Source organism: Siphateles boraxobius, unplaced genomic scaffold, assembly GCF_051911475.1.
Source record: "Siphateles boraxobius isolate OS27281-9 unplaced genomic scaffold, OSU_SipBor_1 26, whole genome shotgun sequence".
NCBI lineage: Eukaryota > Metazoa > Chordata > Actinopteri > Cypriniformes > Leuciscidae > Siphateles > Siphateles boraxobius.
Genome location: NW_027508876.1, coordinates 18499591 through 18517121, shown reverse-complemented (window position 1 = coordinate 18517121; position 17531 = coordinate 18499591). Strand labels below are relative to the sequence as shown.

The window sequence follows — 17531 nt, the reverse complement described above, 5'->3', positions numbered from 1 at the left end:
AGAGCCCCTAAAGTGAAAAATATGAGATGGGAGAAAAAATTATAAATTTACATATAAATAATAAAAAATAGCCATATTTTACGATTAAAAGTCAATTATAAATTCATTACTCGCATCATTAATTTTTATTACTGATGTTGCTAAATTGGATGGATGGATGGATGGATAGATGGATGGATGGATGGATGGATGGATGGATGGATGGATGGATAGATAGATAGATACATACATACATACATACATACATACATACATACATACATACATAATTACAACTGATATTTTCACTCAGGAAAGAAGCTTTTCCTTACACTTTTTTTACAGAATGGGATTCTGGCCTGCAGTTAAGGTGAAGCCTCGGAAAACTTAATGAAGCACCACTTTGCCGCTTATCTATATTTGTTAGCGGCTGATGGGCCGTTTGCCATAGTTTGCCTCTGATATCTGTCCAAGAGCCTCTCGCAGGGGATTCGTTCGCTCGGTCTCTCCATCTGCTGGAGTGGAAGACATTAATCACTGTCTCCTCTCTCTGGATCTCCTGAGTGTCTGTGTGGCGTTCCCGTCTGAAGCGTTCCTTACGATCTAAGAGTGAAAGAGCTGAGACAGAGCTGATGTGAGCAGAATCCAGACACGCTTGAGTCTCTCTGACATCCACCAACTTCAAACAAGCTTGTTTTAGATCACTGAGAGAATGCCTGATTGAGACAGCGATTCCTAATTCATGTAAAGGTTTAGTTCACCCCAAAATTCAGTTAACGCTGATGTTGATTCAAACACGTCTGGGATTCATGTGTTTGTTATAGACAAATGTCCTGATTAATTTTTTTTTAATGCAAATATAATTTATTGTGAACTGATGCTTTCAACCTTCAAAAAGCATGGGAAAACTCCATAAAAGTAGTCTTTTGATCAAAGTTTTTGATCAGAGTTTTTTTTCTAAAGGTTTATTTATAGGGTTATGTACGTGATAGGTCAAAGGGATGCCTATTTTCGTCCATATAAAGTCCTGTGTGAGTATTGAGGTGTGTTCTCACCTGTAGGGCTGGACATATACAAGCCCTTCCCTGATCAGCACACATTCACAATACACACAGGGAGAGAAAGCCGCTCATAGACATTCATCATAACTCATTAATACATCAATACCCTGAACAATACTTCTGTGTTTCACGTACAGGTAAGAACAAAACTATCTTTTGTTCGTAAACTACATTTACAGTTATAAAGTTCTTGAAGGATATTTTAAGTAGTTTACTGTGTGTGCCAAAGTTTTACATGATTATTATAACCAGAAAAACGTTATACACTTGTATGAGATTCAAAACTGATCTCAAAGTAGGCTATATTTTATTTGCAATACAAGCAGATTTGCTTTAGTCGGTTTTTAGCACATTACTTAGTTATGTGTAACTGAAGCTTGTAAAGATGTGTAAAGATCCTGCATGACCAAACTCACACTGGGGAAATATGAGACTAAACCATGTAAATGATTAGGACTAATGGAAAAGCCTGTCGACTATTCTTTAAAAAGCTTTGTCAATAGAGAGGAAAACCAGTTATTCAGGACAGAAAGCACACAAAACTATTAAATACGCAGTGCTTGTACAGCTTTAGTAATAAGCTGTTTGTCAGAGAGTGATCAGATGAATGTCTTATTTGAATGTAACAGGATCATATGAGAGATTAAAAGCTGTTGAGACAGATATTACTTCTGATTATTAGTAGATTCTGACCAGCTAGCTGTGCTTCAGTGCGTTTGTTTTCTCATTGAATGTCATTTTCTGATGAATCTAATATTTCTGTTTGTTTTGGGTAAATAAATGACTACATTTTTTTTTTTTTTTTGGGGGGATAGTGTCTCCTTCTGTGTTCACGCTCCACCCTCAATACAATATTTCAGTCAATATTCTCGCGCCCCAGTTTCTTAGCAACAGCTGCTGTGATTATGAAAGGTCAGCATTTCTATTCACGGTTAGCCTTGAGTTTTATGAGAGAGGATTGGTTGCTGATGTGTAGTTGTTGTTTATTTGCAGTGCATTATTTATTTGCAGGCAACCTTCACAGCTTGTCTGAATATGCTTTTTGAATGGATGCTCAAGCAAAGCCCTTAGCAGGACACATAGTATGTGATAAAATATCGGAAACAGATTTTGCCCATCATATGACTCTAGTGGCAAAATATTATATGTGAATAGCTACCAGTTTTAAATTATCTTTTGATACGAATTTCTACTGCCAAGTATAGTTTTTGTGTTTACTGAGCAGATTCTTCAATGTGAAATCCATTCGTTGCCATGGTACTGGGTGGCACTGTTTATTAGTGACACATAATCTCTGGAGGAATCGCATATCATCTTCATCTTTTTATAAACCATCTGTTCTCAAGTCACTCAGTGTTATGAGTGATGAAGGACCAGATATTTTTGCAAAATATTGCTCCCTGATATTTCACATGTGCATTTTATCTATCTATCTATCTATCTATCTATCTATCTATCTATCTATCTATCAATCAATCTATATTTGTCTATCTTTTGGTCGATCTGTCTATCAATCTGTCTGTCTGTCTATTGATCTGTCTATTTGTCAATCAATCTGTCTGACTATCAATCGGTCTCTCTGTCTGATATCAATCTGTCTCGCTGTCTGTCGATCAATCTGTCTATCTGATGATCAATCTGTTTATATGTCTGTCTGTCTGACGATTAATCGGTCTGTCGATCGATCTGTCTTTCTGTTGATCGATCTGTCTATCTGTCTGCCTTTCTAATGTTAAAATATGCTAATTTGATCTTATTATGTAATGTAGAATATGTGTTTATAAGTGTTACGTGTATATATGATGGATATCTGTTTTAATTCAGATAGTTTGAGCGCTAAGATTTCTTCTCAGAATCCAGCAGAATGACTGAAGCCCAGGATGTGTTTAAAAACATCCAGCGAAAGCCTGGCCTGCAGATCTGGACCATCAGTGTAAGAGACCACTGTTGTTTGCTCCCATTTCTATCAGCTAATATTTATTTTAAAAAAAACATGAAAACAAGTCAAAGTGACATTGCACTTTTTATTATTCCTTGTATTATATATTATTCTGTTTTCTGTTTCTTTAGAAAATGAAAATGGTCTCTGTCCCAGAGCAAGCATTTGGAAATTTTTTTGAGGGTGACTGCTATATAATTCTTAATGTAAGTAATTTAGTGCTCTTAGAAAGGCTTACTATACATGAACACTTTCGAACATCCCCAGTTGACAATAATCTCATAGAACTTGTCCAGTTGAACACAAAGGAAGTTATCATTGCAGATTTTTTAAAGCTACTCTGTTTCCAATGATAATGCATAATGATTGTTCTTTGTTAATAAAAAAAAAATTAAATTAATTTTTAAAAAGTTTACATTTTTTAATAATTCTAAAATATTATATAAATAGAAATTGTAGTGCTGGCAAATCGATTAAGCGTGATTAATCGCATCTAACATAAACGTTTGTAAAAAATAGGCTATATGTGTGTTTTGTGTAGGCCTAGCCTATGTATATACAATATGTAGACTACACATTATGTATTTACAAACTTTTATGTTAGATGTGATTAATCGCGATTAATCAGTTTGACAATACTGATACAATTATAAATAACAATTTGAATTCATTAATTGATTGATTAATTTATTTATTATTACCTATGTACTAAAAATATGTGCATGATACCTTCTTAAACATAGGTGTATCTGTCCTCAAGCATTTTGTCCTGTCTCATCCAGGTGAGCAACAGCACCACACAATCCACTGATATCCACTACTGGATAGGCAACACTTCCTCTCAGGATGAGCAGGGAGCCGCAGCCATCTATGTAACCCAACTGGATGAGTATCTCGACGGCAGTCCGGTCCAGTACCGGGAGGTCCAAGGATGTGAATCAGCCAAATTCAAAAGCTACTTCAAGAGTGGCCTCATGTGAGTAAAAGTAAAATATTTTGGCTTGCTCCTCATACCAATTCTATAATGGTCTGTTTATGTCCTGTTTCCTGCAGATATAAAACAGGTGGTGTGGGATCGGGATTCACTCATGTGGAGACCAATATGTATAACATTCAGCGTCTGCTCCACGTCAAAGGGACAAAGCACGTGACTGCCAGAGAGGTGAACTACTCGAATCGCAATGCAAAATGACGATTTCTTCTAAAGTGAAGGCTCAGATCATTAATATTAAAAAGTTGATGCTTTCTTGGTAACCTTAGGAGCATATAGTCACAAAACCCTAATTAATAATCACGAGCCACCCCTTCCTCATAGTAGAATAGGCTATATGTAGAAATATCCAGTGATTATTATTTCGACAAGACATGTGTTCCTGGGTAATTATAGCATTCTTTAGCATTCTTTACTGTAAAAATACATTTCTTTCCAAAAACGTTTTCCTAACCTTACCCATTACCCGTTCACCTTGATAAAGGAAACTATATTTTTATGTGAGCAAAAAAGCACAATATTAAAAGGATAACATGCATTTTGAAAAATTAAATAATTGGCTTGTATTTTGTCACTGTACTAAAGCTGAAGCAACTGGTTAAAATTCTAAATTCAATATACATTAATATTATTTAATCTGAAAAGAAACATTTTAAATGAAATTAAAATGTATTAGTTATTGTTTTAATTAATTATATACTGTATGTAAATAAATTAAAAATCAGTAATATACTGTAGGCTATATATATATATAGGCCTATACAGTATATATATATATATATATATATATATATATATATATATATGGGGTTTTTTTTTTTTTTTTTGAGAGAGAGAGAGAGAGAGAGAGAGAGAGAGAGAGAGAGAGAGAGAGAGAGAGAGAGAGAATTCACTTTGTGGGGACAGATATTCATATTGCAGCCAAGGGCCAACATTAAGAGTCTCTGTAAATAAAGCTGTCAGACTCTAAATTATTGAATTTAATGTGTCAGAAGGTCAAGAATCGTGTCTCTGCATCGCTACTTGTCCTCATGCCTTCTGGTGTTTCTCTTACTTGGTCCAGATCCTTGTCTTTTAGGTTGTCAATTTCAGAAAAAAACAGGAAGTTAAATATGGTATTCAGAGCTGAACAGGACTTTTTCAGTAATGTCTTATTTCTAGCCAGTACTGACTGAAGGGGAATTTTAGTGAGCTGCGTGTGTCTCTTTGCAGGTGGAGGTTTCCTGGAGCAGTTTTAATCTAGGGGACATATTCCTTCTGGACTTGGGAAAAGCAATAATTCAATGGAACGGTCCTCAAAGCAATAGACAAGAAAAATTAAAGGTAATTGAAGTAACAGGGGAAGACACTGTGCTGGATATCTAATAAAATGGGGGATTTGATTAATTTCTATTGGGTTCCTCTCCTCTCCTGTCTTTTGTAGGCTGTTCTGTTGGCCCAGGACATCCGGGACCGAGAGCGTGGAGGCCGGGCTCAGATTGGTGTGATTGAGGGTGGGCAGGAAGAAGCCTCTGCTGACCTGATGAAGATCATGAAATCTGTTTTGGGTCAGAGGACTGTTAACCTGAGAGAGGCAATCCCTGATGACAAACCAGACCAAAACCAGAACTCTATCATCAAACTCTACCAGTATGACCTATCTGTCTATCAATCTATCAATCTATCTATCTATCTATCTATCTATCTATCTATCTATCTATCTATCTATCTGTCTGTCTGTCTGTCTGTCTGGCTATCTATCTATCTATTAGTGTTGTCACGATACTAGAATTTCTAACTTCGATACGATACCTTGAAAAATATCGATATTCGATACCATTTTCGATACCACAGAGAAAAAAACTGCCACAATATTAAGGGGGTCTTTTTTTTATTTAAAGCTAAATATTACAAGTCTAGAACATGACAATGAGGTATATTTTACATGAACAAAAATGTCCTGAGTTCTATCTGTTAATATTTTTTCATTGGACCAGAGCTAACATGATCCGTTGTGTTTTTATTACCTACTGTTATCAAAGATTAAAATATACTGTAACAAATGCATTGGTCATCGGTCATAAATGCTGGTTAATACATTAACTTAATTTGATGAACAGATTTAAACGCAAACGTGTGTGCATCACACGCGGAAACAATGCTCACTGGATCAGTATCTAGTCAAGTTACCTTTATTTATATATTGCTTTTAATAATACAGATTGTGTCGAAGCACTTAACTGTATCAAATTGGAGGATAGAGTGTCAGTAATGTATAATAATAAGGTTAAACATTCAATTTTCAGTTAAAGGCATTTCATTATTGAATTCAGAGATGCCATTGTCTAGCTCTGTTTAGTTTAATTAGTATATGTGTAATCAAATTGATGATAATCGCTAATGAAGGCAAATTGCAGAATTAAATAATAATTTTTGAATAAAGTTAAACAGACACAAGTTAATTTACATCTGACCACAGTTACAATATTTACTTGTCTACGATTCCTCAGTCAGATTATGTTAACTTTAAGAATTACAGTGAAAAAACGAAACACAGACTCATATCAACAACAATACTAGGCCATCTTGGTTAATGTTTCAGAAAAGTTAAAATGAGAAGAGTTACAGTGTTTTAGGATGTTTTTAGCAGTGGTGCAGGTCTGTCTAAAAAACAAACACCCCTGATGCTGAGCATATGCTTGCTAAATGGTACCCCTGGAGCCAATTCCTTAAATGTTTTCATCTATAAAATAATTTTACAAAATGAGTGATGAGAGGGATATTGATAGTCAAACAATCTTTTGGGTGCCCGCAGCCCGCTCGCAGTGTGAAGCGCGTGTCCGCGCTATTCTCCGACATGCCCGCTCGCGGTGTGTAGCGCGTGTCCTGTCCACGCCATTCTCCGACTCCGACATGCCCGCTCGCGGTGTGTAGCGCGTGTCCTGTCCACGCCATTCTCCGACTCCGACATGCCCGCTCGCGGTGTTCTTTATCAATCAACCAAAGCCGGTCGCGGGGACGCCGCACTCGCCATCTTTCCATTCACTTTTGCTATTTAACCAGAGCGAATGAGACGAGTGCGTCACGTGTGGTGTTTGTCAACGCGCCTTTGGAGAGAAGTGAAAGTGACTGCTCGGCTAGTATTGGTGTATCGATACTTCGGGAAATTAGTATTGGTACCGTTCAGATATTTCAGTATCGATATTTATCGAAATATCGATATTTTTGACAACACTACTATCTATCTATCTATCTATCTATCTATCTATCTATCTATCTATCTATCTATCTATCTATCTATCTATCTATCTATCTATCTATCTGTCTGTCTGTCTGTCTGTCTGTCTGTCTAACAATCTATCTATCTATCTATCTATCTATCTATCTATCTATCTATCTATCTATCTATCTATCTATCATCTGTCTATCTTTCATCTATCTATCTGTCTGTCCATCAATCTATCTATCTATCATCTGTCTATCATCTATCTATCTGTCCATCCATCTATCTATCATCTGTCTATCTATCATCTGTCTATCTCTCTGTCCATCTATCTATCTATCTATCATCTGTCTATCATCTATCTATCTGTCCATCTATCTATCTATCATCTGTCTATCTTTCATCTATCTATCTGTCTGTCCATCTATCTATCTATCATCTGTCTATCATCTATCTATCTGTTCATCTATCTATCTATCATCTGTCTATCTATCAGCTGTCTATCTTTCATCTATCTATCTGTCTGTCCATCTATCTATCTATCATCTGTCTATCTATCATCTATCTGTCCATCTATCTATCTATCATCTTTCATCTATCTATCTATCTATCTATCTATCTATCTATCTATCTATCTATCTATCTATCAATCTATCTATCTATCTATCTATCTATCTATCTATCTATCTATCTATCTATCTATCTATCTATCTATCTATCTATCTATCTATATCTATCTATCTATCTATCTATCTATCTATCTATCTATCTATCTATCATCTGTCTGTCTGTCCATCTATCTATCTATCTATCTATCTATCTATCTATCTATCTATCTATCTCTCTCTCTCTCTCTCTCTCTCTCTCTCTCTCTCTGTCTACAGTATCTATTGCTATTTATGATTATTTGATGTTTCTAATGATGATGCTGATAATTAATCGATCGTTCAGAGCTATGGTTTAATTATGTTACAGTCCTTAATTAACATTCTATTGTTCTCAGTGTGTCTGATGCCAGTGGTCAGCTGTTGGTACAGGAAGTGGCTTCCAGTCCACTGACCCAGGATTTGCTTTGTTCCTCGGTAAGACACATGATGTCTACCAAATCACCCTGTATCACTATACGACACAAAACTAACTGTGGATTATGTTTTTTTGCAGGATTGCTATTTTTTAGATCAAGGCGGCAACTCAATAATGGTCTGGAAGGGAAAAGGAGCATCAGATGAAGAGCGACGCTCAGCACTGAGTCGAGCGGTTGTAAGTATCTGTGTTTGCGAGTTACCATTAATTTGCAAAGTAGTATTTTGTTATTTTAAAAGGAAACTCAAATGACCAAAATCACTTCTCTAATTGTGTCATTGGTGAACACAAATAATCGTCCCTCAGGGCTTTATAAAAGCAAAGAAGTACCCGTCCAACACTAAAGTGGAAGTTATGAGTGAAGGAGGAGAGTCTGCCATGTTTAAACATCTCTTCAAGTCCTGGAAAGAAAAAGGTCAAACCCAAGGCCTGGGAAAGATCCACACAGTAGGAAAGATAGGTGATTCGTCATTCAGCATTATTTTTGTGAGAGTGTAGCTGTTTCAGTATTGTGATTTTAGTGTATTCATCATATGTGTTGTTTGTTTACACATTTGTTATCGCAGCTAAAGTGGATCAGGTGAAGTTTGACGTAATGGAGCTTCACGCCCAGCCAAAGCTGGCTGCTCAGGAGCGGATGGTGGATGATGCTTCAGGACATGTTCAGGTATGGTGCAATAATAATACCTGAATTCAGAAGTTTGGGCCTGCTGTCACACTGTTATTAAATATCTCCACTGCTTTGTGTTCAGATTTGGCGGATTGAGAATCTTGAACTGAAGGAGGTGGACCGAAGCACTTATGGACAGTTCTATGGTGGAGACTGTTATCTAGTGCTGTACACTTACAACAGAGCCAACAAACCTCAGTACATCCTCTACATGTGGCAGGTGAGGAGCATAACGTGAATACTCTGGGCCCTATCATATACCCGGTATAAGACTACTTGCTACTTGCGCTGTGCACTTTAGACCATGCACTTAGATTTTTAAAGGGCCCAAACAGAACTGTAATACTGTAATAATGTTATTTTATGTCATAATGAGGAGAAAACATATAACAGTCTGTAGAGCAACACAGTTACAGATCCAGTTACAGATCCAAGTTAGGACAATAAAATTACACTAATTAATTTAATTGCATTAGATAACAAAAGATCACACTAAGTGGCGAATTTTCTCAGATTTTCACTAATTTTCTCAAAGCTGCCTTTTTGTTTTTGCAACACCTGCTGGTCAGCTGATTTGAATTGGTCTCAGTCTCAGTCAGTTCCCCACACAAATCAACCTTTTGTGAATCATTTTTCTGTAAAAGTGGGTTTATCCTATATGTATTTCAAATAAATGGCACTTTAATGTTTGTGACCCTCGATCAAAAAACCAGTCACCTGTCGCACGGGTATATTTGCGGCAATAGCCAACAATACATTGTATGGGTCAAAATGATATTATTTATCTTTTATGCCAAAAATCAGTAGGATTTTAAGTAAAGATCATGTTCCATGAAGATATTTTGTAAATTTCATACTGTAAATATATAAAACATTTATTTTTGTGAGTGAAATTTCACAGTCGCGAACATAAATGGAAAACTTTAAATGCGATTTTCTCAATGTTTTGATTTTTTTGCACCCTCAGATTCCAGATTTTCAAATAGTTGTATCTCAGCCAAATATTGTCCTATCCTAACAAACAATACATCAATGGAAAGCGTATTTATTCAGCTTATTCGTGATGTATAAATCTCAATTTAAAAATTGGTTTTTGGTTTTGTGGTCCAGGGTCACATTTGTTATATAATGCAAAGACAGTCATAGGATGTAATTTTAGCGTGACATAAATATTTTGAGCCACTGTACATAAAATACTATATGGGTACAGTAGAAAATAAACAATGCAGCATTTCTAAAGTTTGAACTCTACATAAATTATGTTCATTTGCATTGACCTGAAAAACTAGAATTACACTGTATTATAATCTGGATCTACACATTGGAGACCCTATGACATGAAGCATGTGTTGGGACCCATGCAGGGTCGCCATGCCACACAGGATGAGGTGACGGCATGCGCTTATCAGGCGGTGAATTTGGATAACAAATACAATGGAGCCCCAACGCAGGTCAGAGTGGTCATGGGAAAAGAGCCCAGGCACTTCCTGGCCATCTTTAAGGCCAGACTCATCATATTTGAGGTGATTGTCCCTTCATTCCAATGGAACATTTAGCTCTAAATTGTACATTATTTTATGATCTGAATTATTTACCACTTTCAGGAAACCAAATAAAACATTTATTTACTTACTTACATATTCTGCCATAGGATTTATTGCTTGCTTCTTTCGAGAAATCTATGAGTTTACTTTTTCTTAAAGTTACAATAATAACCATTATTACTGATACTATCAAACATTTTACCAATATGTAATCCTTAACAATCATTAGTTATGTGTATTACAACTTTTTACAGCTTTTGACCCACTGACGTGTTGATGCTTTCTTAGGGTGGGACAGGCAGACCGGGTGTTGTGAACCCTGACCCTGGTGCCCGACTCTTTCAGGTCAGAGGAACACATGAGATGAACACCAAGGCAACAGAGGTGCCCGCCCGAGCTTCCTCTCTCAACACCAATGATGTCTTTCTGCTCAAAACTCATCAGACTGTCTTCCTGTGGTATGGAAAGGTGAGTAAAAATACACAACAAATAAATAAAATAAATGCATAAATCTATAACTAATAACTTTAAATAAATGTGTAAATAAATATACTCTAAAACTAAAATGTGCGAAATTACAAGAAGCAATTATACTTCAGGAAAAATGTATTTATTACATTAAATATATAAATTCATTAATCATAATGATATATATATATATATATATATATATAAATTAGAGCTGTCAAATCGATTAATCACGATTAATCACATCTAACATGAAAGTTTGTAAATATATCCTGTATACAGTGTGTGTGTATGTGTATATACACGCATATATTATATATTTACATACTTTTTTGTTAGATGCGATAAATGGGTATATATTGATTTGACCAAACTCTTATATATATATATATGTGTGTGTGTGTGGTTCAGGTAATCCCTACTTTATGTGGACAAAGTATTCCACCAAATTTGGCAATATCCTTGTCTTTGTGGGGACATGTTTTGGTCCCAATGAGGAAAACAGCCTAAAAATCATACTGTGATGGGGTTTTTTTTTGAAAATTCAGAAAGTAGTATTCTGTGATGGGTAGGTTTAGGGTTAGGGGATAGAATATACAGTTCAGTACACTATAAAAACCATTATGTCTATGGAATGTCCCAGTAAACATGAAAACCCAACGTGTGTGTGTGTGTGTGTGTGTGTGTGTGTGTGTGTGTGTGTGTGTGTGTGTGTGTGTGTGTGTGTGTGTGTGTGTTTAAATATTCTTATTTCTTCTGATTATTTGAATTTCTTCTATGTAAAGCACTTTGAATTACCATTGCGTATGAAATGTGCTAGTGCTACATAAATAAACTTGCCTTGCCTTTAAGTAAAAAAATGCAGAAAGTTCTCTGTGTGGGTTCAGGGTTGTGCTTAGGAGATAGAATATACAGTTTGTACAGTATAAAAATCAATATGCCTATGGAAAGTCTCCATAAAACATGAAAACCCAATGTGTGTGTGTGTGTGTTTCCCACAGGGCTGCAGTGGAGATGAGAGGGAGATGGGGAAAGCTGTAGCTGATTTGCTTTCTGAGCAGGATAAGCAGAATGTGATGGAAGGACAGGAACCAGCTGCTTTCTGGGTGGCTTTGGGAGGGAAAGCTCCATATGCCAGTGACAAGAGGTACAACATGAGCTCATACTTTAATTCATCTCAGAGGACAGTTGATCATTTCCCCTGACTTTCTCTGTATCTCCACCAGATTGGAGAAAGAAGTGGCCCCTCACGACCCTCGTCTGTTTGAATGCTCCAATCAGACGGGCCGATTCCTCATGACAGAAGTGTCTGACTTCTCTCAGGACGATCTGGATGAGGATGATGTCATGCTATTAGACACCTGGGAGGAGGTGGGTTGCGTGAGGTCATGCTGTCGGCTTATTTTTGCATGCGGCTGTGGTGAAATGGTGGTGCCCGTTCTGGGTTATGCAAAAGAAACAGAGAAAAATAACATCAAACAACAATACCACTGTATGTTTTGAGTATTAAGTTACGCTAACCAAGGGGTTTTCAAACCAGGGAAGAAAAATTAGAAAGAAAAAGGAAAGTAGGAACAAAAAAAAAAGAATATATATATATATATATATTTGAAAACTTATGTCAAAACTCTTCTTCGTCCTTAGATTTTCCTTTGGATTGGCAACTCAGCCAACCAGTACGAGATTCAGGAGTCCTATAGCAGTGCAGTGGACTATCTTAAAACCCACCCAGCAGGACGGGACCCTGGAACACCGATCAGCACTGTTAAACAAGGCTATGAGCCTCCTACCTTCACCGGCTGGTTTAATGCTTGGGATGCTCACAAGTGGAGCGTGAGTCGAACAGGCTGAAATTGTCCAGCAGGGGGCAGTAATGCACAACATAAAGTCACTAACAAACTAACGGAATCTCTCAATCCACATAATTGTTTGTTGATTCTCACTTAATTATCATCATCAACATGAAAGCAAAATGGACCCTTTTTACTTTCATAAGGAATTTTCCTGGTCTTATTGTGCATGACTTTTTATTCTATGTCGATATTCCAAAATAGGCCTGTCACGATCACGAATTTTGCTGACTATTTATTGTCTTGCAATAATGATTTACATTTGTTTGTTTGTTTGTTTGTTTTTTGGGGGGGGGGGATTTGTATATAATATGATAATAAAATTATAATAAACTTGGCCTGTATGATAATAAAAAAATATTATTTATAAAATATAAAATAATATAATATAAAATAATATAATATAAAATAATATAGTAGTTGTGTATTTGATGGCAAATGTAATAATAAAAAAATTAACAAATAATAAATTGTAGTAAATCGAATAACCACGATCAAACAAATAATTAATAATTGCAACAGGCCTAATTCTAAATAATATTTTTATGAAAATAACTTGATCAGCCTCTGACACAACTTTCCTTTTCGTTCACGCAGGCTATTCATTCATATTAACCCGAAAGCCAATATTATACTAGCCCAATTCCTTCTAAAAAAATATAGTAATAATTATAAAAATAAAAATGGAAAAATAATAGTTGAATATTAATATTACCATCATCATCACCATCATATTTAGATTAGGAATTGGCTATTAATTAAAAATCAAATTCCGCCTTCTTTTCTCTGGCTGAATATTCAAATATTATGAAAGTAAAATTGGTTCTGAGTGCCATTGTATGTTGAGTTGAAATACTTTTGTCCACCCTCACACCACATAATGAATTAATGTTACAAAGAGAGACACTTTTTCAGTTTCACTCTATTGTAGGGAGGCCTTTCATATGAGGAGATGAAAAGCAAGATGGGTGATATTTCGCAAATCACTGTGGTAAAGTTTTCACCTTACTGATCAAATACTTGTTCTTGATGTCAACAGATTCATTTAGATTGATTCATCTTATTTGATTCAATTGATTATCTAATTACATTTAGATATTGATATGGTCTACACCACACACGTGTACAGATCTAAACATAATATTGACCTCATTTCCTGTAGAATCTCAACAACACAGACCTGAATAAGAAGACAGGAGGAGGTGCGGGGAGCTACAGCGCTCCGGGAGGACCGGGAAATATAAGGTCCCATAACCATCGGATGTCCTCTTCCATCTCCAATGCACATGCAAACCAGTCTCCCGCCAGAGCAAAGCCTTCTGGGATGCAAGATTCTGAGCTAGTTCAAACACCTAACCAGCTGCGTCAAGGAGAGGACCCTGGAAAACGAGAGGTTGTTGCTGAAACATTTTTTGGTTGGTATGATAAAGCCATACGATTTATCATGTGGTGCTAAAAAAAAATTCCTATACCGTCTTTATTTCAGGAATTTTTGACTGACGCAGAATTTGAGAATCTTCTCGGCTGCAACCGGAATAATTTCCAGCGACTGCCTAAATGGCGTCAGAACGACCTTAAAAAGAAAGCTGGACTGTTTTGAGTTGATTTTATTGTAATGAGATTAGTTGCGTCTTAAATGACTCACTATACACTATGTACTTATGCAATATGTATTCATCCATGTAGAGTATGAATTTTATACGGTTATTTTATCATTCAACGTCAGAGTCTCATGCCCCTCCCCCTCTGCTAACATAATTAAAGTTGCAAAAGTTGAGTGCATGAAGTGTCTAACATTCCACTTAATTTAGTGCATCATCCGGGTATTTAAAGTGAACTTTTTCTTTTTTACATTTTCAGTGTGAACACACTACTCGCACTATTTATACTTAAAAAAAAGTCATAGAGTAGTGCATAAGCACACAAATTGGGACGCACCTATAAAGTCTGATCTTCAGACAAGATTAATGTGCTTTTTGGGTATTTTGGGCTAGAAGACTGTAACCTATGCACCGTTATAGATTTATTTATTCCTCAAAGAAATGTTTTGACACATTAAAAGTGAACATTTAAAGGAGTAGTTCACTTTTTAAAAAACTTTTGCTGATAATTTACTCACCCCCATGTCATCCAAGTTGTCCATGTCTTTCTTTCTTCAGTCAAAAAGAAATTAAGGTTTTTGATGAAAACATTCTAGGATTTTTCTCCATATAATGGACTTCATTGGGTACCAAACGGTCCAAGGTCCAAATGACAGTTTCAGTGCAGCTTCAAATGGCTTTAAACGACACCAGACGATGCATAAGGGTCTTATCTTGCGAAACGATCGGTCATTTAATAATAAATGAAAAAGTTTAAGTTTTATAAGCAAAAATGCTCGCCTTGCTCTGTTCTGTGATGCACGTTCGTGACTCTCCGAACTCGTTCATCAAAATGAACAAATCTTTTTTCGAGTCATTTCGTTCATTCAACGAACGAAATGACTCGAAAAAAGATTTGTTCATTTTGATGAACTAGTTCGAACAGGAGAGTCAAGAACGTGCATCACAGAACAGAGCAAGGCGAGCATTTGAGCTTATAAAACTTAAACTTTTTTATTTATTTTTGAAATGACCGATCGTTTCGCAAGATAAGACCTTTATACATCGTCTGGTGTCGTTTAAAGCCATTTGAAGCTGCCATTTGGACCTTAGACCGTTTGGTACCCAATGAAGTCCATTATATGGAGAAAAATCCTAGAATGTTTTCATCAAAAACCTTAATTTCTTTTCGACTGAAGAAAGAAAGACATGGACATATTTGATGACATGGGGGTGAGTAAATTATCAGCAAAAGTTTTTTAAAAAGTGAACCACTTTAAAGGTATGAGCTAATAGAAATGCTTTGTAAATGTCTTGCACACAAATTATAAACCCCCAAAATGATGGATTCTGATATTATCAGTCACGTACAACATGTCTAAATGCTTTTTAGTACTAATAAAAACAAGACTGTATGGCAAGAAATGTTTTTGAGATGTTTAATTAAGTTTTTAATGAATGTAATGGTTTATCACAGCATTTTAGAGTCAGTAAAGCCATTTCTTTCCTGATAGCAGGACGTCAGAACAGGACATGAGAAACAGATGTTGTTATGGCTTAATATTACTGATGTAACAACTTTCCTATAAGGCACATTAGTTCAAGAAAAACATAAAAATAGAAATATTTCTAGAGCAGATAAAAAGGAACAATACCTTACACCAACAACAACGAATACCAAATAAACACCTTAAAAATATAAAAGACACCTATGTAAATGTATAACTTTTTTTCATTATTTTATGTTATACACATGTGTAGTGCAACTCTCCTACTGCTCTGACAAGATAACTAGATACACACCTGCAGTTCAGATTCTCATAACATGATTTTGAACATTAGCTGATCATATTTTTCAGAAAATAATGGATAGCATGTATTGGTGATATGGGGTAAATGGTTCATTTGTATCCTGAGTTCACATAAAGAACATGTTGTATTAAAACTGAGCATTAGCCATTGTAAGCCACTATCAAACATTGACCACACAGTAATAAACAAAATTGTTACAGTTTAACACATTTCACACAACACTGAACACATGGGTGCTATTGTTAAGATTAAATCTCCTTACGGGTACGTTTACAAGACAAAAATGTACTAAAAATGCAAATGGTTTTGCTTTGTATTTTTGTTTTGTTTTTTGCATACAGGCGCCGTTTTCAAAACGATCCCCGTTCACACGGATCCGCGAAAACGATTAAAAGCGCTGTATTTTTCTGCCAGGCCAGTAGTTGGCGATGCCACTTCGCAAAGAAACACTAGAGTGACAATTTCTACACATTATAAGATGTAGATTTCTATGGTGTAAACGGCACCTAAGATAAAAGTTTTAGTAAAATAAAGGGTTTAACTTTTTAACTTTCGAATGTGGGTTTCAAAGTGCAAATTTTTGAAAATGATACTTTTATCGTCTCCGTCTAAACTACAAAAATGCAAATTTGTCACGCTATTGCACATTCCGTGTTCAGTATATGGGCTTGTAGTGTTTCTTTAAGAAGTGACATCGCCAACTACTGGCCTGACATGCATAATGCAGCATTTTTGCGGATTCGTGTGAATCATATCTGAATCGTCATATCTGTACGTGAAAAGACAGTTTAGTTTTTAGTACATAAGACTTCAAGGTGATTTTTGGCCAAGAACACCATTTCATTGATAATTAGATAGAAATAATATACAAAACACTTCAAATACTCTGTTAATGTAAAAAAGCATCAGTGTAGTATATTTTTAAAGATATACTTTTTAATATTAAAACAAAAGAGTGCTAAGTAAAATATATTGTCCAATTACAAATCTTTGACAGTAAACTGTTTTGCATGAGTTTTCTTTGGTGATAAACACACTACTGATTCAGACAGGAAAGAGACTGGAACATTTTTACTTTTTAGTAGTCACATACTAAATCTGCTTTAAACTTTGAACATATTCTGCACTGACTGTAGGGTAAAATCTGAGTAAATCTCCAAAATTGATTTCAATATGGTAAAATTGAGCTGAAAGTACTACTTAATGTTAGCCAAATATAAAAAATAAAATTAGTTAAATAAAATATTACATTTTTAATTTTTCTAATTCACTTAAAACATATAAAAAATATAGTTATATATTAAAATATATAAAATAGACTAAATAACTATTAATATTTAAATTATTGATAA

General features: G+C 35.5%; 1 protein-coding gene across 7 annotated transcripts; it reads left to right on the top strand.

Moving 5' to 3' along the window:
* Window positions 1-1039: 1039 nt before the first annotated feature.
* vill (villin-like) lies at window positions 1040-15792 on the top strand. 7 transcript variants are annotated; one of them, XR_013207302.1, is made up of 21 exons: window positions 1042-1177; window positions 2865-2973; window positions 3111-3185; window positions 3762-3955; window positions 4033-4141; window positions 5183-5293; window positions 5394-5599; window positions 8176-8254; window positions 8334-8432; window positions 8562-8715; window positions 8822-8922; window positions 9008-9145; window positions 10290-10448; window positions 10758-10937; window positions 11939-12084; window positions 12164-12308; window positions 12582-12770; window positions 13719-13778; window positions 13950-14180; window positions 14274-14848; window positions 15635-15792. XR_013207302.1 is itself a non-coding variant. In XM_077244610.1 (20 exons), exons 2-20 carry the CDS (start codon window positions 2905-2907, stop codon window positions 14385-14387), a joined length of 2559 nt encoding a protein of 852 aa, XP_077100725.1. In that variant the 5' UTR covers window positions 1040-1177; window positions 2894-2904; the 3' UTR covers window positions 14388-15792. The 7 variants fall into 7 exon arrangements, 4 of the variants coding, with proteins under 4 accessions (XP_077100725.1, XP_077100723.1, XP_077100726.1 ...); XR_013207301.1 differs by having other exon boundaries at window positions 14274-15154; window positions 15343-15792; XR_013207303.1 differs by having other exon boundaries at window positions 1047-1177; window positions 2869-2973.
* The last annotated feature ends 1739 nt before the right edge of the window (window positions 15793-17531 follow it).